Genomic DNA, 25,266 nt, shown 5'->3' with positions numbered 1-25,266 from the left:
AAGTTCGGGAGAATCGGGCTGTTACAAACATTCGCAGCTGTCTCTTCAACCACCCCTTTATCAATCAAATCCTGTATGATAGAGAGCAAAGCTCGCTCACCTGCCGGTGCAATCTTATACTGGGGTATGCGGGGTAATTTAGCTCCCTGCTTCAGTGTAATATGGACGGGTGGGATGTCTAACTTACTGACATCCGCAGCCCCTGTAGCCCATAATGAGGCAGGGATGTCATTGAACTCAGGCGGGAGGGGCTCATTTTTAGCAAAACATTGTTTGATACCGTCAACATAGGGTTGTATAGTTAAATAAACATCATCTGGGGAGCAATAGATTTTCGCATTTAACTTTTTCAACATATCCAGGCCTAATAAATTCTCACCACAATGCGAAGTCAACAAAGGGGTATCAATAGTAGCAGGACCAATCGTGAAGGGAAGAGGTTTAGAGATGGGACTCACCACTGGGACTCCTGAAAATCCCACCGATACATTATTTTGCCCGGACAGAGCCGCCCCTGGAACCAATGATCGAGCAACCGAACTATTCATTGCTCCTGTGTCAATTAGAAAATTCTCAGAAGTCCCCACCAACTCTCCCTTCACATAGAGTCCTTGCTGATTAACTGGGATCGACACCTGGCCCCTACTCTGTCCCTGGCTGTCCTATGGGTGATCATACCCACCGTGCTCACCAAAAGCGTAGTACTGTCTTCCCTGGGGGTTATCAAAATGGTTCCGTTCAGACTTGCCTTGAGCCGCCTCCTCCCTGTGCATATCACTCCGGTCCGGGCCGCTTCGCCCACGGCCTCGCCCCCTCACCGCTTTGTTCTGGGCAAGTAGTAGCGGACACTGAGCTTTCCAGTGTCCTTCCTGTTTACAATATGCACACTGATTTATTCCCAGTGACTGCGCCTCGGCCTGTGCCTCGGCCTGGCCCCTCCCCTCTGGATACTGGCCCTCTTACTCCTCTCCCTCCTTGTCCCCTAACGACGTGCTGTAACAATACTCGAGTCTTGAGGTCCTTTGCCTTCTTTTCAACTTTATCTTTACTTTCATTTTCCCTGTGCTCATAGTATTGGGCCATACTTAGTATCACAGAAGGGGTAGATGTGGTCCAGGTACTCTCAGCAGCCTGCAGTCAGGCAGAAACTTCGGGAGCCAAATTAGTTACAAACCTATTTACAAACAACCGTACCCCACCTTCTGTCGCTAAATCTTGTCCGCTAAAATCAATGAAAACTCCCTCGAACCGGGTGAAGAAGTCGGAGACACTCTCGTCCTTTTGTCTGCAGGCGGTCAATTTGTCCCAGTCAACCTTTCGAGGGGGAATCTGTGTGCATATAGGCAATTATTTTGGCTGGTAAAGTTATTATTTCATTTCTAGGCTTATCCCCGGGTTTTCAGTCCCGATCCCAACCCTTCAATTCGTCCCAGGTCCCCCCTAGTTCAACAGAATGATCTTTGTTGTGCACCTGTCGCCATATATCAACCGGCACCAACAACCCGAAAAATAACTCTATGTCTGCTAAGGTCATTACTGCCGAGGCCGCAGCCTCTGTCAGTTCTTTGTAATAGGCCGTGGGGGTTTTTCGGGGATCGGGTAATTGCGATTTCAATGCAAGAACCTCACTTCTCTTCCAGGGGGTATACACCCATTGTTCTTGTAAGCGAGCATCTACACGAGCTCGTACAACTTGCTCCGCATTGTCACGTAGTTCTGGGATTTCGGGATGGAAAATAGGATGCACCTCTCTCATGGGGTGCTGAGAGGTCCAATTGGGAATCTTAGTAAACATTCTGCCTCGATACTTTACCAACGTCTCTACGTTCTTATATACCTCGGTGGGGTCCATATTGAACTTATGGGTCCAATCTCGAATATTATACAGTATTTGAGGAGCCATCCCATCCTGAAAACATACTTCCCAGGCTTCAATAAGATAGCAAGACATTTGATATAGCGCGTGTTGTTGCATAACTGGTTTAAGATCTTTTATGGTACTCCACAAATCCGCTACTGTAGATATATATTGTCCCGCATCCATTTGGCTGCCTGATCTGCTACCGCTTCTTTCTCCCCATATTCCACGGAGGCTCTAGTGAATAACCGTCTCGCCTGCATACCCCCACGTTCCTCTGATGATGGGGGCACCCCAGCCCCGGGAGTTGTACTAGCCGACTGGGAGGTCCAAATGGGACTCGGGGCTGCTAACACTATCTGAGATGTGGTCGGGGTTGACCGCACATCCGGAATAAGAGTAGCCGTGGCTCTCGATGAGGTAGGAGTGGCACGGGTAGTACCTAGGGGAACGAGAGACGTGTCTGCCTCTGGGGCGGAGGCCAGAGGAGCTGTGACCGGTTGAAGAGGCAGAGCAGGGTACACCTGCTGGGGCGCATACGGGGGTGGTGGTCGTACAGTCAACAAATCCTCTATTTCATCTTCTGCCTCATTTCGAGTCACATAACTTCCATCCACCTGTAACCTAAACTGTCTATCTGCATACACAATGTTCTGTTCAGTTCTATTTTTGTCATGAGCAATGGCTTTCTGAGTTACAGTTTGCCCTTGCTGTATCTTCATTAACTTCTCAGACCGTATACGTACGTTTTGCCTCTTTCTGCCATTTGGTAAGGGTGTCAAACATGAACTGCCTGCTTCGTTTAGCGAACAGGCGTTCCTGCAAATACTGGATCTTTTTCTCATCAAAAGATCCCGTCTTTGGCCACTGGAGTTCTACATTGTCCTTAGTATATTTATTCCACAATGTATTAAATAAGAGGGGTCCAATACCATGCTTACAGTACATATCATGGCTAGGAGTTCCCTCTGGAGGGGCGGGCTAGCTTTCATCCAGCCTGGTACCTCCTTGGCCAAAACAGCCGCAGCATAGCTTACTGAAGCACGGCATTGTTCTTTTTCTAAACCGCTAGCTGAAAGGAAAAGGTATTAAAAATTGCAGAGTTATCGTTTACAGTACTCTCATACACATGGCCATGTTCTGCATTCAAGTCCACTCATACAATATCACACTCATAGCATATTTACAATTCCATATTAACATAAAACAATACAACAAACTTCGTTTTCAAACAAGAGGTGGAGCCCGTCGACTCCCACCTATGGAGAACTCTTTCCAATAATCTCAAAAGGTCTCAAAGAGAAACAAACAGTCCTGTCCTTAGACTGCCTAGAGATTACCACACTGGTTCCTCTAAACCACAGACTGACTTACGGATCATCCGATGGCATTCATGGTTCACCTCCCGGACTATTCTGGCTAAGCCCGCTTTTTCAAGCGTTGCTCCAGATCTGTCCGAGTGATACCCAATCTCAGCCGCCGGCGTTTCCGAGAGCAGTCCGGCCGGGTGTATACTTCTCCACAAGTTGCACCAAGGCATCCGGTCCAAATCTCTAGTTATTCCCAAATCCAAAACAGGAGCGTCTGCCCGTGCAGCATCACTACTGCCGGGTCAGACCCCCTTATGTGAGTTCTCCGTGACCAAGAAGTCACCCAATTCCAAATTCGAATCCAAAAGATATCCAACACGAAACAAGACGAATCACTCACCTGGTGCACTCAGGTCCGATTGGGCGTTCTCTACTGCCAACTCCTATGGACCTACGCGGTCCGTTCTCGGGTTACACCCAAAGGACTCCGGCGTGGGGTCACTAGCAGCGGGGCTCTCTCGATCGGGAGAGCGGAGCGGACCCCAATTCCTCGGTCGATCCTTTCCCCTCGATCAAGATCACCCTTTTCAATGTCCCGTGTTTCTGATTACAGAGGGACGACCCCAACGCGGAGTCCCAGCGGAGTCGCCAACTGAAGTACCGAAAATATTATCACCACCCAACCCATAACATACTTAGAGATAACCCATATACCAATTACCAATAATGAGTCAGTCGGCAGTGTAGAAGGTCCAATCGTTTATTATAACAAACAAACTCTGCCAGAGGAGCTCCTTGCCACCTAACCCCACGAGGTCCGCCAAGAAGACTGCTGGCACATTATCAGCAAACCACATATATACTGTTGCAATTCGAAAACCGTTACCTAAGATGGAAAATTACAGGCTGGTACAGGTTGGTGCAAAGGAAAGACCATATATGGAACACAATCCCTCCTCAGTATAGTTCAGCTCATTATAGCAAGGTTGAGAGGGTGACTCCCTTCTGCTAACTTCGAAAGAGTCCGTACAGCATTCCCCGGGAATGTGCTTGCCCAGGCTACCCCCACCTATAACCTTGACAGGCCTAACGTGCAGAAGCAGCAGGTTGATACAGTGGTACTATTTCACAAGAGAACGTGTTTCAGAGAGAGACGAATGGGAGGTTTGTGTCAATGCTGGAAGCAGACTAAGCCACAAAATGGCGCTGGTCTAGTCAAGCTGTGTTTGCGTGTTAATAGACAGAACGTGTATGAGAATACAGGGGCATGTTTAAGCAATTACGAGAGCATGAGTTAATGTTCAAATCACTGTATTAATAAGACAGCTACACCACGCTAATTACTAACGCCAGTTACACGTTTAACTAGGCCCAGATCGAATTCTGGTTCCTCAGGAGCTAGACCACAGCTTGTTCCCAGAGTGGGTGATTTTTATGGATGCTGTCTCACTGAAGGCCTATGGCATCAAGCACACAGTGATCTTTACCAGTGCCACATCAGCAGGTAGTAGTGACATCTGCTTCCCCTTTCCACTCCAGTGCACTGGGCAATATTTCTGGCGCCACTCTGCCTGATTTAGGGCAGTTTTTTAAATCTTTGTTCATAGTGACTCTGGGAAGATCAACTATCACTCATTGTGGGCAGCCTGCAAGGTCTACTAGTTTTTGTTGAAAAGAACAAGCACTGGCAAGCCAAATGGGTTTAATGTTCGTATGGCATGTATATTGGTTGTGCGCACGGTGTACAAACATCCAACCAGTTGTTTTTGCTGATGCTTATTTTCCCAGCAGCACTGAAAAGTGAGAGCAGACAAAAGCATTTAAGAAATTGATAATACAGAAAATTATGTTTTTTTTTGTTTAATGTAACATCCATTGTTGAGATACTTTGGTCAGAGCTCGCTCCGCAGTGTTGCTAGACTGTTCGCAGCTCAGTTCTAAAACAGATCCTCATTCATTATAGTGGAGCCAAGGCACACCTAAACAGCCAATAGGAGACTCACCAGGACTAAAATACTCATGTAGTCTGGTTTAAGATGTGATTGACACTGTCTCAATCAAATAGCTAATTGTTCCTAAGCAAAAGAAGCCAGTGGCTGAAGGAGGCTGACCCTATGTCCTATAAAGTAAGTATAGAATACAGTATGTCCGCAATGAATGGTGCAAACACCATACACGTCAAAGATGACAAGCACTGGCCAAGACAATAGCTCTCATCTATGTGAGATCTATTGGCTTTGTTGGAGTGGCATTGTGCTGCCTGGAGTGGCATGCCACAAAGAGCTTCAACACCTTGTCAGGAGTACTAAGTGCTATATAAATAAAATTATAATTGAGTGGAGTGGCATTGTATTGTGTGGAATGTAATGGCATGTTTCGTGGAGTGCCACTATGTGGCGTTGGGTCAAATGGCTTTGCATGGAGTGACATTAAGAGGATTGTCATTGTGTGGTGTGGAATGGCATTGTGTGGCTTGTAGAGGAGTGACGTTGGATGGAGTGTCATAGGGCCAGATGTACAAAATTCCAATTTTGCATTTCCTAACTAGCGAATCCTAAGAAATCGCTATTTAGGTAATGCAAAGTGGAATGTAAAAAATTGTGATTTTTCTAATACCGATTCCTACTGAGTCAGATTCACTATTAGGAAATCGCTATTTAGCAAATACAGACCCATTTGTTCTAATGCGCCGAAGGCCTAAAGATACGATTGATTTTTGCATTTGCTTATTTACGATTTCCTAATAGGAAATCACAATTTTGGGAATGTAAAAGTATTCCTACCAATGGGCCTAAGGCTCCCCTAAATCAAAGAGAATGGTGCTGGTGTAGACTGCTCAATTGCCCTCTGGGCAAGTGAGTGCCTTATGGCACAGGAAAAAATGCATTTTAGGTGCATTTTCCAAATTGCACATGGTTACCATCAACTTGGAGTCAATGGTGATCGCATTTCCTAAATTCCCATTTTGTATTTAGGAAATACTTTGTACATGTGCTTAGTAAATATCAAATAGGTAATCCCTATTTGCAATTTCCCATTTAAGGAATCGCAAAATGCAATTTCTACTGGGTAGAAGTCACATTTTTGCGACCACCTTTAGGCCTTTGTATATGCCAAAACGCTATTTAGCATTTCTTCTGGGGTGGAGTTGCATGGAGTGCACTGTGTGGTGTGGCATGGCATTGTGCAGAGTGGCATTGTGCGTTACCTGGAGTGGAATTGAGTGGCATGGAATAGTGTGCCGTAGAACTGTGTGGTGTGGCTTTGAATGGCATGGAGTGAAGTGGCATTTTGTATTATGGAATGTTGCCTGAGTTGCCCCTAAATTGCCCTATAGTGTGTCAAAGCCTCATTTTACATACATGCAATTATAATCGAATATGTTTAAAATGATTTCTTTATAAACATCTGATGCCTTTCATCCAATTCAGGAGCTTGTTAGTATATACAACACTTCTGCAAGAACTGGTTAGTTTTCAAGAAAATGTGTTTTTGACCCGGAGGTGCTAGTGGGTGAGGAAGTAATATAATGTACTGGCTGGTGATAAACGAGATGTAGCTACAAATGTTAGAAGCCTTTTTCAAGGAGACGCAAACCTGATCAGTACTCAATCATGATAGAGAATGATATTGAGTAACAGTTGCCTTGTGGTGAGAAGAGGTGAACAGACTGTTGGAGGTTTAGACCAAAGATATTCCAGATTTGAAAATCAGGGGTCTCTACGGCGACTCCCTTCGACATTAGGGTGGGAGGGTAAGGAGCAATGCAGATAAGGGGTTGGTAAGAGATGAAAACAAGCATTGAAAATGCAATGGGTCTCGCCTTTAATTAAGTTAAAGCCATTTGCTGTGCTAATGGTATTGTATAGCAAAGCAAATGGCTTTAACTTATTTAAAGGCGAGACCTATTGCATTTTTAATGCTTGTCTCATTGTTACTGCTTTCTCGCTTTCTGAAGTGTTTCCGCCTTTCTGTTTCTACTTCTTCCAGCCCTGTTTGTTTGTTTTTTGCTTTCTTAAGCTTGAGAGGTCTGAGCAAAAATAAGCGCCCATCCTGAAAACATGAGTGCATGTGGTTCCCACCTCAAATTAAGCAATGACACAAAATACCAAAAAACATTGCTCCGAATATGACTATTACTGACCATTTACATGGTGCACAAAAAATATGTTACACCTTTTGAAGACTTCTCAAGGTAAAATAATTGATTCACTTCCAGGCACAAGTCTAAGCGTTCCAGATTTGGAAAATGTCCTGGAGCAGGAAAAGACTGTGCTGGAAAAACAGTACAAACTGGCAGAGCTGGCTTTGGGACAGGCGCAACTGGCAGAAGGTTCAGAGCACTACAGGCATGGACAGGCCTTGTGAAGAGGGAGTACCTGCTTTCAGTGCTTCAGGCTTGTGGGGATTTTTGGTCGCTTTACACACACAAAGCCAAATGGGGTGCTCTACAGACTGACTTACTGCCGTCAAGTGTTGGTCAAACTTGAGCAAAAGATGAACCTCCGCTGTCCTCCTTGTCTCGAGCCCTGTCTGGCTGGTAAATGTGGCAACCCTGGGGACTGGGCAGGGCAGGCAATATCAGGTAAAGGCTTCAAAGAGAGCTCAAGAACAAAGTCTGAGATAGTAGGGTGTGAAAAACAGGCTGCATAGGAGGGATCAAGGCAGTGACAGCAGGCAGACTAGGGCACAGGGGTCCAGCAGTCATTGAGGCAATGTATGAGCCAGGTAAGTCTATGTCTTGGCGATGGACATTGGGCAGCAGCAGGCATGGTCCCAGGAGTCCAGCAGGTCAGTGAGGCAATGGGAGGCCCAGGTAAGTCTATGTCCAGGCGATGGACAGGGGGCAGGAGGCAGACGTGGGGCCAGGGTTCCAGCAGTTAGTGAGGCCATGGGAGGGCCAGGTAAGTCTATGTCGAGGCGATTGACAGTGGGCAGCAGCAGGCTTGGTCCCAGGAGTCCAGAAGTCAGTGAGGCAATGGGAGGGCCAGGTAAGTCTATGTCCAGGCGATGGGCAGCAGCAGGTGTGGGCTTAGGGGTCCAGCAGGTCAGTGAGGCAATGGGAGTGCCAGGTAAGTCTATGTCCAGGCGATGGACAGCGGGCAGCCGGCAGACTTTGGGTCAGGGGTCCAGCAGTCAGTGAGGCAATGGCAGTCCAGGTAAGTCTATGTCCAGGAGATGGACAGCAGCAGGCATGGGCTCAGGGGTCCAGTAGGTCTGTGAGGCAATGGGAGGGCCAGGTAAGTCTATGTCTTGGCGATGGACAGAGGGCAGCAGCAGGCAGTAGTTAAGACAGCAGGAGAGGGCTTTGCCACCCTGCCATTAGCAGAATAATCAACCACATCGCGACTCAATGGTAGAATGCCCCCAAAAAATGCAAAACACAATGAAACTCATATGATAGCGTGAGCAGGAAGGATTAAAAATCCGAGGGGCATTGGGTCCACAAATTCTAAAGCCCTAAGAACTACTGCACCGATAGAAAAGTAATGGGTGCTACTCAGTTCCAATCCTTCCCAATCACTCCAGTCCTGATTACAAGTAGCCCAAAAGAACTTAAACATGGATGCCCTGTATGGATTCTAGGAAAGGGTGAAGGAGGGGGTTCCCCTTGCATTTTCTACGACATCACTACTTAAATTCAGTGCTTCTGCCCTAGCCTATTCCTGCCGCGGCCCGAACCTCTCTACCTCCCAGACTCTGCCGCTCCGGCACGCTCCATGACTCGCTCTGTGGGACACGCCGAACCAGCGCCAAGTGATGACGTAGGTACATAGATTACGTCACCAGAAACCATAAAGAAAAGACGTCGAAATTTAGAGCCCGGTCAAACTAGAAGCACCCTGATAAAATGAACCGTGCCTGGCAGCCATCTTATGAGTCACTTAGATGATGCTGTATACAGCTATTTGTCAAGCTGAATACAGTTAATGTTTCAGATTGAAACATACGTCCCTTGAACGCCCGTTTCCAGCAGATTGGCGTCAATGCGCCATTCGCTGATTCTCAAACTACATCAAAAAGTTGACGTGCTCTCTGTTTTTGGAGCTGGGTTCTGTCGCTTATATCATGACAAAATTATTATTAAAGTGATGTAGCTTGTGTACTGTAGCTGGTTCTCATTGTAGAACACTGTAATGTGCTTGGGCCGAGTTTACTTTATATAGAAGAGCAATATGGGTTATTACCACAGTGAGGAGCTCCTGTGCCGGTAAGAGTTCCTCGGCAGATCGGGCGGTTCTAGCGCCACAAACAAACACACACAGCTCCAGGGGCGGAACGGCAGCCCGATACACTCACACCCAGATCTTTTGACTGGGTGTGAGTGTTTGATTGATTCAGATGCTCCGTCCATCACCACCCACTTTTGTACCGCTTTTGGCCGCCATAAGTGTGGCAGGGTATGCTCAGACATGAGCCCCTTGCTCACTTTGCCACTGGATTCAAGCAAGCTGGGCTGAAGACGGCTGGAATGCCAGAAACCGATCCTCGGAAGCTTGTTTCCGGTCTAGGGAAGACATGGCTTGGCAGTTTGGGCTGGACTGTTCCATGAGGCACAGGGTCAGACTGATTTGCATATAGCCATGTCTGAACTGGGGTGGCAGAGTGGGCGAAAGAACGGTGATGGATTAAACCCAGATCTTTTGACTGGGTGTGAGTGTTTGATTGATTCAGATGCTCCGTCCATCACCACCCCCTTTTGTACCGCTTTTGGCCACCATAAGTGTGGCAGGGTATGCTCAGACGTGAGTCCCTTGCTCACGTTGCCACTGGATTCAAGCAAGCCGGGCTGAAGACGGCTGGAATGCCAGAAACCGGTCCTCGGAAGCTTGTTTCCGGTCCAGGAAAGACATGGCTTGGCAGTTCGGGCTGGACTGTTCCCATGAGGCACAGGGTCAGACTGATTTGCATATAGCCATGTCTGAACTGGGGTGGCAGAGTGGGCTAAAGAACGGTTATGGATTAAACCCAGATCTTTTGACTGGGTGTGAGTGTTTGATTGATTCAGATGCTCCGTCCATCACCACCCCCTTTTGTACCGATACACTTGTGCAGCACCCCCTGGAGCCTACTCGACTCCCGTGACACATTCATGTCCCAGGAAGTCTCTGAACTCGGCGCTCGCCATTCTTCACCTTCTGCTGGAGCCTGGAGTTAAGTGCCACTAATAAGTTACACGGGGCACACTGGAACACATAACAATATCACAAAGGATACTCTTTTCTCTTTTGTCTGCCAAAAGAACAGACGTTCCCAGCTGCAGTCACTGACTGCAACCGAGTGTCAGGTACAGGTACACAAATACGTGCATACTTGGGATACAGCGGGCAGATACACACATACGCACCTCAAACCTATGGCTATATGTGGTGTGCGCACGCAGCTGACTTCTTCCTGTGCTGTATAAAACAACAAGCGCTCGCTACGATGTACACTTTTCTGCAGTCCCACTTTAACGGCCTCGGCCTGCTTTCCTTCAGCTGCAAAAGGTTTTTTATCTGTATCGGGCCATCTGTTTCACCCCCATAAAGATAACAAAGCTTTTGCAGCAGAAGGAAGTCAGGGAAGTCTGTCCAAGTGGGACGGCAGTAACTGAAAAAAGTGTACGTCACTGGAAGCTCTTTTCAAATGGCTGGCCACCGTTTAGCCTGAACGGTGACGCCGGGCAATGGAAAAGAAGGGCGGAGCTTAAAGCCAGCTAGTGAAAGCTACCCAAAAACATAAAATCTTGCAAGCGAGACTGCGCATGTGCAGCCTACACTAGCAGAGACCTAAAAAGCACTGCAGACAAGGAAGGGAAGAAGAAACAGTATATCAATCACAGCGCAAGCAGCGAATGAACACTAATTAAGATGAATCAATCTGTGCTTAGACCATGCTCCACAAACTGAAAAAGAATTGTCGCCTGACACACGTTGGCCAATTAGAAGGCAGCAAAGAAGAATGACTTTGATACCATAGAATTGTAAGCAATGTGCAGGTCCAAGCCCTTTATAGTGAATAATACCCCTCCCAGCAGACAGCACATGGATGTTTAGAAGCTAAAGTGCGTGTAACTGCCTTTCATGCTACTCAGGAAATGCTAACCTCCAATAAAATTGTGGTAGAATTTTCTCAAGGGATTGTATTCAGAAGGCCACACGAGATTACAGAACGAGTCAATCCAATCCGAAGTACCTGTCTGAATGACTCCAGAGCTATGTTTTAGTGCTGACAAGATGTTTAAAGTAATATAATTGCACTATTTCTTCACATATATTTACAGATTCATATATAAATATTAGTCCCACGCAGAAAAAGGTGTTTGCAAAGTTTTCAAGGACCTGTTATTTTAGGTTCACATGAAGAATGCTAGTATAACAAAATATAACAACCACTTTTATTTTATGAAATGTTTGGTCCTATTGTGAAAGGTTTCCATTTCATTTGGGGTAAACACAACAAGTGCATGTGTGTCTATGTTTATTAATCACTCCTGATTACTAATGATGTAATTGAACCAATCTAGGGCTTGTTTTGCAGGTTTAAGTGAATCTTGACAATTATTTTTCATTTTGCAAAACTGCTACAGCCTTTGTGTAATGTCACATTTGTTTCTTTTCTTGCAGCACAGTGCTGTGTGGGAATCTTCCTGATGCTGATATTGGGGCGCTATTGGGTTGTGGTTGCTTTGTATGTGGGATGGCTGTACCTGGATTGGGACACTCCTCAGTCTGGCGGTAGAAGATCGGAGTGGGTTAGGAACTGGATTGTCTGGAGACTTTTCAGAGACTACTTCCCAATTCATGTAAGCAAAATATTTACTTTAAAGTGTTGAACAATTGTTGAACAGTTCTGTGAGGAATTGTTAAATAACCACATTGTATGACATTGCAACTTTATCTAGCACAAAGGACTTTAGAGAGTAATACAAAATCTGCTATCCATTCATTAAAAGGTTATAAATGATTTTGCAAATCGACCACATTACTGCTCAGAAAGCATCCTTGTGACTTGTGGAATTACACAGTGCTTAATGTTATCACCTCTGCTCTGCCATGACACCTCTAATCTTGCTAATCTGCAAGTTTAGCGTAGCTTGCTATAACAATATAAATTAAACTCCTCACCACTGGGTTATCTACTCTTCCATTTTCTGAAACAAACCACGTACCCAGTGCATACATCAAGTTTAGTCCTCCGATGATCAAGCACCATCTCAGACTCGACCCTTTAACCGCATGCGTGCGGCGGCTATTTTTGCGCTACGCGGCTTTTTTTTTAAAAAACGCGTTACATGACGAGCTGAGCTCGTCATCAGCGTGCGAGCGGCACAACTCATGACGAGCTCAGCTCGTCATGAGCGCCGAAGGGGTTAAAAAAACAGACCTCCATATTTTTAAGGAGCCTGGCCTGTAACCAGCACTTTGACCTTGAACTGGCAGGATTGCCTCTTCCTTCCGGGCCAAATCAATGAAAAACCCTGCTAGCCCTCTACTTGGACAACCACATCATTAAAGCAGTACAGACGTGCTTCGACAATCTCCACACTGCATACCTCCCACCTGGCCCAATCCGTCACATGACCGCAACAAATGCAGGCCATTACCTCCTCGTCCTGTCTCCCCGTCCCGTTCCTTAACAGTGAGCAGCTAGTCTGCTTCACAGAAACCTAATACCTAGCAGAGCTTTTTGCCCCTCCCCCAATATGGCGTCACCATCATGTGACAATTAAGGGGGAAGTGCGGCAGAGAAACTTCCTGTTCTTTTATTTCTGCATTCGCAGTCTACTGATGTCCTAGCAGGAGCTGTTGGGGGTAAGTTTTCTCTCTTTTTTGTTGTGGTGGCCTGCTTTAGCGGCCGCCTTTTTTCTTTTTTGTTGCAGTTGTGCCTGCCGCAGGTTCAATCCCTGCACTTTGTGGCTCCGCCTTCATGTACTTGTTTGTGGGTGGGGGGGCCTGTCACTTGCGCGGTCCGCTCTAGCGGCCGCCTGTGCCTCCTTTTTGGCTGCTGCTTGCTTTTGGGACATTTGGTTTTCAGCCTATATACGGTATGCACCTGTGCCTCCTCGGCCTGCTCTAGCGGCCGTACCTCTCGATGCCGGTCCTGATGCACCCTACTATAGCGGGCGGGGATTTTCAACTGTGTTTCCTGCTGGGTGCTCAGTTCCCTGGGGATTTTTTGGGGCAGCCGGACACTTTTTCAGCGTCCGCCCCCTGTTTCCCGTGTGGGGACAGGGCCTCAGGACTTCATGCCTTTCCGGGTGGGTCTCTTTTTCTTGGGTCCCATCCTCTGTGGCTGCTTTGTGTCCTCCTCTCTTGCGTTGCTGCCGTGGCACTGGATGCCTCTTTACCTGCTTGTGCCTCACAAAGATGTCTCAGTGCACACACGTCAGACATCTCTCGCGATGTAGTTCTGTTCTGTCTGGCGCTATGTTTGCCTGCTGCACTGCAGGCAGTGTGACGGTGCTCTCAGCATGCACCTCTATGCATCCACTGGATTCCTTGCGCCTACTTCTTCATGTGGAGGTTGCTGCTGCCTTCAGGGCTCGGCTGGCTGTTGATGGATTTGTTCAGGGTGCGGAGCTCTCTGACTTGTTCATCTGTGTGCGCTCTCACTCCATCCTGGTTGGCGTTTTGATTGCGGGCCTTTCCTTACGGTTTTGGTTCTTGTGTGGAGGCGCCCTTCCTTCTGTCGCTGTGGTGGGCGAGTTGAGGGGGCGGTGTGGCGTTCCTCTGCTGCTTCCCACTTTTTTGTCGATGCAACGGCCTATTCCACTGGCATGGTCCGGGCCCTGGCTATTCTTTTGCAGGATGGTGTGGATGCCTCCTCTCTCTTGGCCCTTCTGGTGTTGCAGGTGCGCTGGTTGTTGTCCCTCTTTGTGCCACTGTGCTGCTTCTGCAGCCTCGATTGCTGCAAGGCGTCCTGCCTGGATGCGTTCCTGGTAGGCTGGGTCTTCTCAGTGGAAGGTCCTGCTTGGGTTTCCCTTTGTCGGTTCCCATGGACGTGCTCATGGTGCCGCGTGCTTGTGGCTCCTGTCCGCCCTCCTTCTCGGGGGCGTGGGTTTGACTGCCGCCGTACCTTTGGGCCTTCTGCTCAGGGGTACTTTGCAGCCCTTTCGTGGCTGGGGTCATGGCCAAGGGGCCCCTGGGGGTGCCTGGTCCCGTGCCCCTAACAGTGATTTTCCGGTTTGGGTTGCCTTTGTTGTTCCTGCCCTGGTGGTTGGGGGTTCCGGATGCCTGGGACTGTGCAGACTGTGTCCGGGGGTTCTTGGGTCGAGTTCTCCTCTCCTCCCCCCCCGGTCTCCCGGGTGGCCCCCCTACCCTGTCATCCTCTACGGCGCATGGCTTTGCTGGTCGGTGTGCGCCTCATGTTGGGGTCGGCGGCTGTTGTGGAGGTTCCTCCTCTGGTGAGGGCGTGGGTTGTTATTCACTCCTCTTCATGGTCTCCGGGTACAATGCTTCGGGTCTGCGCCATGTCTTGGTTCTGGTGGGGGTTGGTCTCTTCGTCCCCCACCTTCCATTTGTGTTGGTACCTTTGTTGTCCGTGGCCGTGTTGGGCGCTTCTCTGCACGTCCCGATCCATCCTGCGGCTCCGCGCTTTCTCCGATTTGTGGTTGGTTCTCGGCTCTTCCGGTTCCGGGTGCCTCCTTTCCTCGGAGCCATGGATTTTCGCGCAGTTCTTGGCACCTCTGTTGGGTGTTATCCATTCCGGGGGTCTGCATCTGTCGGGTGTGGCCCTGTTGTGTCGTCTTCTGGGGTCCTATGGGTTCCTTGCCGCTCGCCGGGTGTCTTCCCTTTCTGGGGATGGTGTTCTTCTCCCGGAAGCGCCTGTTGGCTTTGTTCCTTCACCTTTATTGGGTTCTGTCCATGTCCCGGGTGTCTGCCCATCTCTGGTGGCAGAGTCATGGGGAGTTGGATTCCCCTCTGCCTCTCCTCCCTTGGACCTGGCTGCTTTTGTGTCCCCTCCTGCTGCTTGTCCTGTCGCACTGGGGTCCTGCCTCTCTGGTCTACGATGCCCTGCTTCCCGTCGCTCTGGGGCTTCTGGGTGTTCCCCTGTGGTTCTCTTTCCCAGGGTTTTGGCCTTCTTCATCCTCAGTCTGTGGTGGTGTTGTCAACGGATGCCTGTGCCATGGGTTGGGATGCTGTCCTGGATACTTCCATGGCTCGGTGGTCCAGTTTTTGGGTCTCTCCAGTCCTCGGACTGGTGGGTATTGCGGGCAATTTGGTTGGCTCTTCGTTGGTTTGCGCCTCTCCTCCGGACCGTGCTTTCTGGGTTCAGGCCATCGACCTGGTTGTTTGGGCTTATGTCGCTCGTCATAGGGGCTTGTGCCGGTCTCTGTTTCTCCATTCCAGGGTGTTCAGTCTTTGGGCTGGGCGGGCTCTCTTGTCTCGGACGGCTGTCTCTCTTCCAAGGTGGGAGGATGGGCCAGCGGACTCTTTGGGCAGTGTGTTCCCTTCCTTGGTGTCCATGTGTCTGTCCTGGCTCTGTTTGGTCTGATTGTCCTCCGGTTCCGCCTTCCATGGCTGGGTCTTTTTGCCTCGGAGGATTCTGCCCTTCTTCCTCAGTTTTGCAGCCTCGTTCCCTCCAGGTTGGAGTTGGCAACCGATGCTTTCTCGGTTCCCTCGGTTCCATGGTCATTGGGGCTCCTGTTTGCCTTCCCTCCGTTTGCTTTGCTTCCGCGGGTCCTCCGGAGATTTCGGTTGGACCGGGCAGTGGTTCTCCTGGTTGTACCGGAGGTTTCGGTTGACCCGTGCAGAGGTACTCCTGGTTGTACTGGAGTGGTTTTGTCGGTTTTGGTTCCCTCTGCTGCTGACCTTATCTGTATGCCCCCATTGGAGGTTTCCTCTGTGTCCCTCCCCTCTGCGGGCTCCTCTTTTCGGGATTGCCTCCCTGTCCCGCCTCCAGCTAGGGGTTTGGTACTTGAGAGGTTGAGTTGTTGGGTCAGGGTTGCTCAGTTGTGGTTACCCGGTGCCTCCAGTTGTCGCGACGCCCTTCCACCTTGAAGTTCTATGCCCGTCATTGGTATACTTTCTCCTCCTGGTATCTTGTGAAGGGTCTCTCTTCTGCCTCCTGTGAGGCTGTGCGGGTGTTGGACTTCTTGCGGGATGGTTTCGTCTTGGGGCTCGCGGTTTCTTCCCTGCGTGCGCAGTGGGCTGCCATTCTTGCCTTTCGGGGTTCCTATGTGTCCTCTGTCTCTCCGTTGGTGGCTCGCCTTCTACGGAGTTTTTTGCTTCAGCGTCCTGTTTCTCGCTCTCCTGTGCCTGCCTTGGTTCTCCAAGCCTTGACGGGTCCCCCTTTCGAGCCCTTGACCTCCGTGGCACTGAAGTTCCTCTCTGCTACTGTTCTTTTCCTGGTGGCAGTTACTTCTGGGCAGCGAGTTGGTGAGATTGGGGCTTTGATGGCTTCTCCCCCCTTTTTGCGCTTTTGTGCTGACACGGTCATTCTCCGTCCCAGTCAGTTTTTTCTTCCTAAAGTGTTGTCGTCTTTTCACTGTCGGGAGGATATTGTTCTCCCGTGTTTTTTTTTTTTCCGGATCATGCCTCTCTGGAGGAGGTGGTCCTCCAGTCATTGGATGTGCTGAGGGCTCTCCGCATCTACTTGGAGCGGACCTCTGGTTTCTGTAAGGTTGATTCCTTGTTTGTCACCTATGGCCTCTCTGGGCTGGGTCTTCGTCCTTCTTTGTCCACCCTGACTCGTTGGGTCAAGGGTGCTGTGAATTCTGCCTACGATTCTGCCCAATGTCCTCTCCCCTCTTCTGTTCAGGGAAGGTCGACTAGGGGCGTTTCCTCCTCTTGGGCCGTGTTCAAGAGGGCCTCCTTGAGGGACATTTGTAGAGCTGCCACGTGGGCAGCTCCCCATATGTTTGTTTCGCATTATCGTCTTCAGTTGGGGATGGCGGCCTCTGCTTCCTTTGGCGCTCATGTCCTGTCTGCGGTACATGGTTTGTGATATGTACTGTTTTTCTGTTGATTGAATGGACCTGTTTTCTCGCACTTTCTGGTCTGTTTTTTCTTACAATCACTGTATGCTTGGGTATAGGCTCACTGTTAAGGAATGGGACGGGGAGACAGGACAAGGAGGTAATGCCCGGTTACTCACCGGTAATATTCATTACTCCAAGACCTGGTCTCCCGTCCCATTCCTGAGCCCTTCCCTCCCTCCCTGTATTTGGTTTTGGGGTGATTGTTTCGTTTCTGGGTTTTTTCTTTGGTATTCTCAGGAAGTTTCTCTGCCGCACTTCCCCCTTTATTGTCACATGATGGTGACGCCATATTGGGGGAGGGGCAAAAAGCTCTGCTAGGTATTAGGTTTCTGTGGAGCAGACTAGCTGCTCACTGTTGAAGAATGGGACGGGAGACCAGGACTCGGAGTAATGAATACTACCGGTGAGTAACCGGGCATTTCTGCTTTTAATTTCGCTCTCTGTTATGACCATTCTCTTTTCCTGGGCACCTGTTCTACTTCTTTATAAGACTCTGAGGTCCAGATATCATCTGCACCCAAATCCTGGAGAGCCTACCATGGCAAGGGGCCCGATCTTCTCCTGACCAAGCTCCCTAACCATGCATGCTCCCAAAGTCCCAAATTCAATAATGCCAATGTGATCAAGAGGAAAAAAGGGAGGCATGTACTTTTCTGCCCTCGCGTGGACCTCTAAAATTCACTCCTGCATCCAATTGCCGACCCACTGTTCTTGAAATTAGCACCGAAAAAGAGAGTATTCAAAGACTCAAAAATATCCTGGACTCTGCACATAACCAATTTATGCGAGAGCAGCCCCAACACACGTAATGATAAAATACCAAGCCAAATTCTACCTGAAGATCTTCCATCGAACAATTCTCCACAAAAGACCACAAACATCTATGCCTAATCTCGGATCTCTCTCACATGCTTCTCTTTACATCAGAATAGTTAACATGACCCATACACATTCCGCTCCTGCACAACACCTGACGTGACCCATCCACTGTCTCCACAGAGCACACCTTTCGGACCTCCCCAGATTACGCCCCTACCGGAAGTGCAACACCATCCAATATACCACCTGCACATCTCGGGACAAGACAACAAATCATCCCTCCAAAACTGTGGCCTTTACAATAAATCACACACACACCTCATCCTACTGGGCTCCTCCAACGAACCACCATCATAGCAGAATGTTACACCTATCTACTGCAATGACCAATTCCCACAAGACACTGCAGAGCACGACACGGGGACCATGAAAGTCTTATCTTAATGTTGTAAATGCTTTGTGACCTCTTTTTTCTTATGATGCCTTCACCTTAAACACTGGTATCCCACCTCTAATAGGCATTATCTGTTGGTCTCCCTCTGAAGGGCATAGGCAAGGATTCTACCTTCTTGTTCCCTGTTTCCACAAAGGACAAAGGGTTTACTCCCGAACATTTAATTCTCAAAACCTTACAAAAAATCCTTGTGATTTCAAAGGGCTGTTGATAGTTTCCAATGTATCTACATAGACTCACAGCTGAAACCAAGGAGGAAAAATGATATTTAATTGGCATTCAGCATATCATGACAAGGTTCGATTGTTCTCTGGGAGGCCAGGCTACAAGGGGTGCCCTTAATACATCCCTTGAAGAAATCCAAACAATATCTGTCAATATTGCTCAGGTCCACACTTGTTTCATGCCGTTGTGGGACCTTTGATGCAAGGCAGAGAGACGGGTGTTTTGTTTGTGTGGGCACTCTTGCAGCAGTTGTTACTATGTAATATTGGGAGCTACGCCCACGATCAAGGAAGGACTGGGGCGCGGCGTGGAGATAAGACTGCCCAAGGATGCAGTCCCTCTCTTTTGCTGGCAGTAACATTCTTATGGGTGGTGGTGGGGGTGATCAAAGAGAGGGGTGGGAAAGCTCAATGGATGGGTTATGAAAGTACATTCCAAAGCTGGTTGGGGGGCTGGAGGAGTGAGTTCCACCTTCTCTTCGCAGCCATGAGACAGGCTGTTCAAAAGGTAAAGCTAAAAGCTGTTTTTGTTTACAGTGTACGTTCTAGAAATCCAAAATGTGATACAGGATTATGCAGATGTATACAAAATATGATGTAAAACCAGCATAAAAGCAATCTAAGTCCACAAACCTCAACCTACATTAGAAGCCTCCACTGTCACGATGCACATTCAAGCACCACACCTTTTAAAGGCGAATTTCAGACACATAGACTCGCACATACACTCATACTTCTGCTCTTTTCATCTACACAGCGGTAACACGACAACATTTCACTGTTCTGTTAGACACCACTCCAAGTTCCTCCACGCAGCAATACCCTACTTTTTTTTAAAACTCTTTATTCATGACTGCTTCAGGTATCACATTATGCATAACATTTTTAACATACTGTCAGTCTTTTCCGTTTTCTGAAACATAACATCGGCGCAATGTTGCATACATAAATCCTAGCATTACAGTGCGTAAAAATCCAATTATCAAATCAAAGTATTACTTGTTGCAGGTCAATAGAGTACTGTATCGCCCAACCGCTGCCCGTTCCCTCCCACCTCCCCCCACACTGTTCCCGTCTTCTGGTCAGTCCCACACACCTTAACTAGAACACTCATCTATCAGTTATGTGGCTGTACGAATGGGCATTTCAAATCATAGGCATGGTCACCGGGTTGTCTAGGCTAGTCAGTCTCGCATATCGCCACTCCCCATAGCCAGTGTGTGTTCAACCAACCCCATCCCGGGCAGTTCCAGGTTCTCCTCCTCTAGTTCCAATAGCATGCGGTCCCAGTCTTGTGCTACAGGGTATTTCCGGTGGCCTCTCTCCTCCTCCCTGCGCAATTCCGCTGCCTCCGCCCTTCCCCATTTCAGCACATCTGACCTCCACATCTCTATGCCCGGGGGTCTAAGAGACTTCCACCTCATAGTTAGAGTCCGGAGTGCCAACAAGAGAGCTAGGTCCGTAAACTTCAATTGTGCCCTACAGGCCTTGGGTCTCTTCCTATTACCTATCAGGCAGGGTAAGACGCCCTCCGGGACCTGTACCCCCGTCACAGTGTGTAATGTGTTTCGGATAGTCACCCAGTATGAGTGTAATCTCGGGCACGCCCACAACATGTGGACTATGTCAGCTTCATCACCCTGGCACCTTGGGCAGCAGTGGGGGGTGGTGGGAAATATCCTGTGTAATCTTTGTGGAGTGAGGTAAGCCCTATGCAGTACCATGGCCTGTATAAATTTGAATTTAGCATTTCTGGACATTCTCCTAGGATGTCCGAGGATGATCTTCCACCCCATCCGTGATGTCCTCTCCTGTATCTGTGCTCCAGGCCTCTCTGAGTGGGGTGAGGGAACTAGCTGCGTGTTCTCTAATGCCCACATATAACCATTTCACTAAGTGTCCGCCTGACCCCATATAGTATAGGAGATGGACCAATTCGTGTTGTGCTGGTTTAGTGCGGTGTGCAGCCCAAGTGCGTCTTACATAGTGGGAGACCGTGGCGTGAAGAAGATACAGCCGTTGCGGGGCTCCCGTGGACTGTGTAAAGGTGGCATGATCCAGCAATGTGTCGTCCCCGAATAAGTCTCCAACCCTGTCCACCCCAGCATCTATCCAGGGTTGTAGTCTGCGTCTCGTCAGGGGTCCCTGTGGAGTCGGTAGGCCCAGGAGAGGGATGTTGTCTGCATAGGGGGGGGTCCCCGCCGTGTATTTAAGCGCATTCCGCCAGCACTTCAAAGCCACGAGTAGTAGTAAGGGGTGGCAATCCCTCGGAGTCTTGGCCGCAGGCAGCAGAAGGGAATGGAGATCCCCACGTGTCAATTCCTGTGGCGTGAAAGCAATTTCATGTAGGTTTCTACCTGCCACCCACCTTGTGAACCACTGAAGCTGGCTAGCGTAGTAGTAGCCACGCAGGTCAGGCACTCCCAGGCCTCCTGTCTGGTGGACAGTTGTAGTTTTTTGAGGCTTATCCGTCTCCTCCCCGAACCCCAAATCAGGGTGATCAATAACGAGTTCAGCATGGTAAATATGGGTTGCGGTAGGAGAATCGGCAGATTCACAAAATAATACAAGATTCGGGGAAGCAGGACCATTTTCGAAATTGCCACCCGGCCCATGACGGACAGGGGCAGGGACGTCCAGAAGGTCACACTACTGCGTACATTACCCTCAATCTGGTCGTCGGAGGTCCGATAGACATTAATACCAAGGTACTTAAATGTGGTTGGGGCCACCTGGATCGCGTGCTCCCCAAACTGTATGTGAGTGAGCTGTTGTCCGTCGCGGAAAAAGAATCCCAGTGATTTCCCGGGATTAACTGCCAGGCCCGATATCTCTTCAAACCGTGCAAAGGTGTTTGCCAGGGGAGTGTGGTCCCCCTGCAAATCTCGCAGGAACAGCATTATGTCGTCGGCATAGATGGAGACCAGATTATGGGTGCCGCCAACCAGGAGACCCGCCTCCGCCGCCCTAGTCCGGAGTGCAATAGCCAGGGGTTCTAGAGTAAGTACAAATAACAGCGGGGACAGCGGGCAGCCCTGCCGGGTGCCCCTATGTAGCAATACCCTACTTCATCTCTGCCTTTACTTCAGTATACAGCATATCCACAATTTCAATCAATATGAAACCACCATTTCTAATTTCGTAATGCTGTACCATCTCCCTGTTACACATCACAGTCCAGTGCAAAACATCACAGGTTTCAGATTTATTTAACACTTCGGTGTGGATGTTACTTGATGAGCAGTTGCTGTATTGCTTTAATATGGACAGGAGGCCTTGAAGCTCTGGGGTGGATATCAGTGGTGAAGATAATAGCACTCCGGTTCATGGTATCTCTGTTCACCTTTTGCAGCTCAGTGCCTCAGAAGCAACATTTTATAATTTCACAACTGATGCTACAACTCCTTCTGTTCCTACATTGAAGACTCTGGATGTTTACTCATGTCTCAATTATCTTCCAAGTGATCTTTTGTCAAGTTTTCAAACTCCTGTTTATACCAATTCTTTTTGCTGGAAAAAAAGTCAAATTCTTCCTAGCCCATACTAATGTTAGACTTGTAACGCAGGCCCATGTTCTTTCATGCTCTGCTGACTGAAATGCAATTCAGTTTGTTGTATCTGATCGGTGAAAATATGACTACTGTTTAATTTGCACTAGTTGCCCATGCAACGCCGGGGATGCCTGGCTCCACCTTGGGGATTCCCAGCAGGGACCATCCCACAGGGAAAGCCAGGACGGGTTCCCCAGTGGTATACAGCGCCAGGACGCCGGCTGGCAACAGTGCGCTTTACAAGTATACACATTACATTACATTACATAATGATCTCTGACTTTGCAGCACAACATTCAGCACTTTACTCTGAGTCAGTCTGCTTATCTTGCCTAAAAGTTAGAAATTCCGGGCGCTAGAGACCAGGATTAAAGATACTCACTATTTAGAAGTTCCCGGTATCATTTGAGATGTCATCAGTGATATTTAACAGCAGTGGCGGCCGGTGATATTTGAAAGTGGTGTGGATTAAAAGTTTTTGATGAGTGCCATATAGCGAGCCTGACTATAATACAGACAGTTTGAGGGGGGGGGTTCTTCCCCAGAGAAATATTTGGAAAAAGAATGGGCAAACGGCGCATTCTCAAGCAAATATGAGCAAGCAAGAAGGTTAATAAAAAGCAATTGTGAAAGTGTAGTTATGTCATCAATAACGAGATTTCTTATAGTTATGACATAGGTTCGGTCGTATTCCGTATACCACAGAACTTCATAACAGACTTTGAGATAACCATGCTGAGCAGCTCCCAGATTTATTTGTTTATTGATGTACTTTTAATAATTAAATCTACTGAGGAAATGCAAGTTATTTTGATTTGTCAGACAGAACACAATGAGACCGCAAGGAATAAACATTAAAAGGCAGTAGGGTACCCTACAAGGCACTGTACGTCTCATTCAGGGGATGAAGAATTATGATCCTATCAGCCCATCCTGATGGAACACCATTAGTTCCCCTTGCTGGTCCACTACATCATCAAAATCAGTTGATTCATTTACAAACATTGCAAATTATGCAGCTGCTGTTTATGAAGAAGTGGTGGCCTAGCAAAGCCATAATTACATGCAGAACCTCTCTTGTCTTAGAGACAATCTTGGGAGCCCACCTATCAGAAGTACGAGTGTAATAGACACGCAGAACAAAGTTATCAAAAATTAAATATGTGTTTTGGATTAGATGGATATCATTTGCAAAGAAGGCTGTATGAACCAATCGGCGCACACAAATTAATGAGAGAGGTGCTGCTAAAACGCTATCAGAAAATGAAGGACTCTGCAATGTCTCAAATGCTCAGTATTTTTCTTATGAATCAGAGCAACCATATGGTAAATATTAGACAGATTGAAGTTAGGCATACGCCAGTGACTCCAATATCAGTACAGCAGATGAGGAGCAACTGAACAGGTCACAAACAACAAGCATTCAACAATCGTTAGGATTAACACACATTGTTCACTTTTTGTAGACCAAATCAGCACATCTGTCTTTAATAGCTGAAATCTTTTCAATGCATTGAACATTAAAGTCTGGGATTCTCTTAAAAGGGTCCCTCTCTATAGAGAGCTTTGCTAAAGCCTTCTGTCTTTCTGCAATCATGGTGTTACTCAAGAATGTCTTGATTCTGTTTCAAGTTGAAAAGCATCGTTCCGACTCTGCTGTTGTCATAGGAGTGGTAATGACTATGTTTAGTAAAGCCACTGCATCTGTAAGTGATTTTTTCCATATTAAGTTTTGAATTAAAGCGATCAAAGAAATGGCACCAGTGGCCTGCCAATATATATGCATTCTGTTCAGTACAGTTAACTCCGTTCTTAGATTTTTTTTGTTGAACATAGGATAAGCTTCAACAGCCTCATTCAGTGCTTGCACAGGAAAGGAAATAACATATTTTTCAAACTGATCACTTTGTGGTAATGTGGCGCTCCCCAAATGCTTTGTGAAAAAGAAAAATGTTACTTTGCATGCACAACTACAATGTTCCATATTGCCTTTGCAACGCTGACCAGACTGCTGCTGTTTTTTCTACGGTTGGAAAAACTAAATTCTTTTGGCAGTGTGCTGTCAAAATTGTCAATCCCTTCACTGAAGTTGCTCATGCTGCTATTAAACTGAATGGTAGCGTTTTGCACAAATACAGTATTTGATTTGTAGCTGGTTGTATAATATGTTCGTGAGGTATTATTTCGTTAATCAAAAATGTAAACTCTGTCTTGTGTTCTAGCAAGATCACTGGCCTCATTTCAGCTTTTGGATTCAATGTCACCACTGGCTTCTATGGTGTCAAAGCATTGCTCAAGATCAACCCTATATTGGTATATTTGGGTGTTGTGCGGATGTGAAAGTTCCAACGAGTTGGGGACTCCTTTGGAATCCTTCTGGCCAAAATGTCATGAAATATTTCTGTACTTTTTTGGTGAACGTGAGAAGAATGATGTCATGCTTCTACATCCAAAAAGAAAATGTGTGCCTTTGATATTTTTGCCACTGCTTGTTTCATAATAACGTTCAGTTGGGTAGCATTACACCTTTTTGTGTACTCTACCAAAGATTCCACTAATTACTGAAGCACCATCATAGCTATGTGCAATAGGTTTTTGTTTTTGAGGGTGCTCTGGAAAAATCAAGTTCAGTGCACGGAGTATAGCTGAAATAATGGTTTCTGCACCAGTCTTTTAGATGTGTGAAACCATAGAACCTCTCCACAGCTTTACTGTTATTGTCAAGGTACCGAAAGATTAATACGGACTGTGTTTTAATGGCACAGCAGTAGTGGCATCTGCCTGATTAGTCACAAAGTCTGTCTTTAAACTGTTGGACAATATAGCGTCTTATAATCTGTAGCATACACTCAAGGAATTCATTTTGTATAGTTTTAAAGACTCTAGCACATGCTAAATGTGCTTCCATTTCACAGTCTGTGCATGCTATTTAATCCCCAAGGCCTCTGAATATACCACGTTTTGAGGAACTTTCAGAATCCTCATGCCCTCGTAATGGCTCAGCTCAAAAGCACCACGGAAGCAAATACAATCAATTATTTTTGACAGTATGTGTCTATTCCTTTTAACCGTTTCACTGTGTTT

General features: G+C 47.6%; 1 protein-coding gene across 1 annotated transcript in view; it reads left to right on the top strand.

Moving 5' to 3' along the window:
* The window catches only part of LOC144791307 (2-acylglycerol O-acyltransferase 1-like), a 423,435-nt gene that overhangs the window by 73,499 nt on the left and 324,670 nt on the right, over nucleotides 1-25,266 (top strand). The window contains exon 2 of the mRNA XM_078665973.1: nucleotides 11,778-11,956. Coding sequence (XP_078522099.1) covers nucleotides 11,778-11,956 — 179 coding nt within the window. The remainder of the gene's footprint in view (nucleotides 1-11,777; nucleotides 11,957-25,266) is intronic.

This window comes from Lissotriton helveticus, chromosome 11 (assembly GCF_964261635.1).
Source record: "Lissotriton helveticus chromosome 11, aLisHel1.1, whole genome shotgun sequence".
Lineage (NCBI taxonomy): Eukaryota > Metazoa > Chordata > Amphibia > Caudata > Salamandridae > Lissotriton > Lissotriton helveticus.
This window is presented reverse-complemented; position numbering and strand designations above follow the sequence as displayed.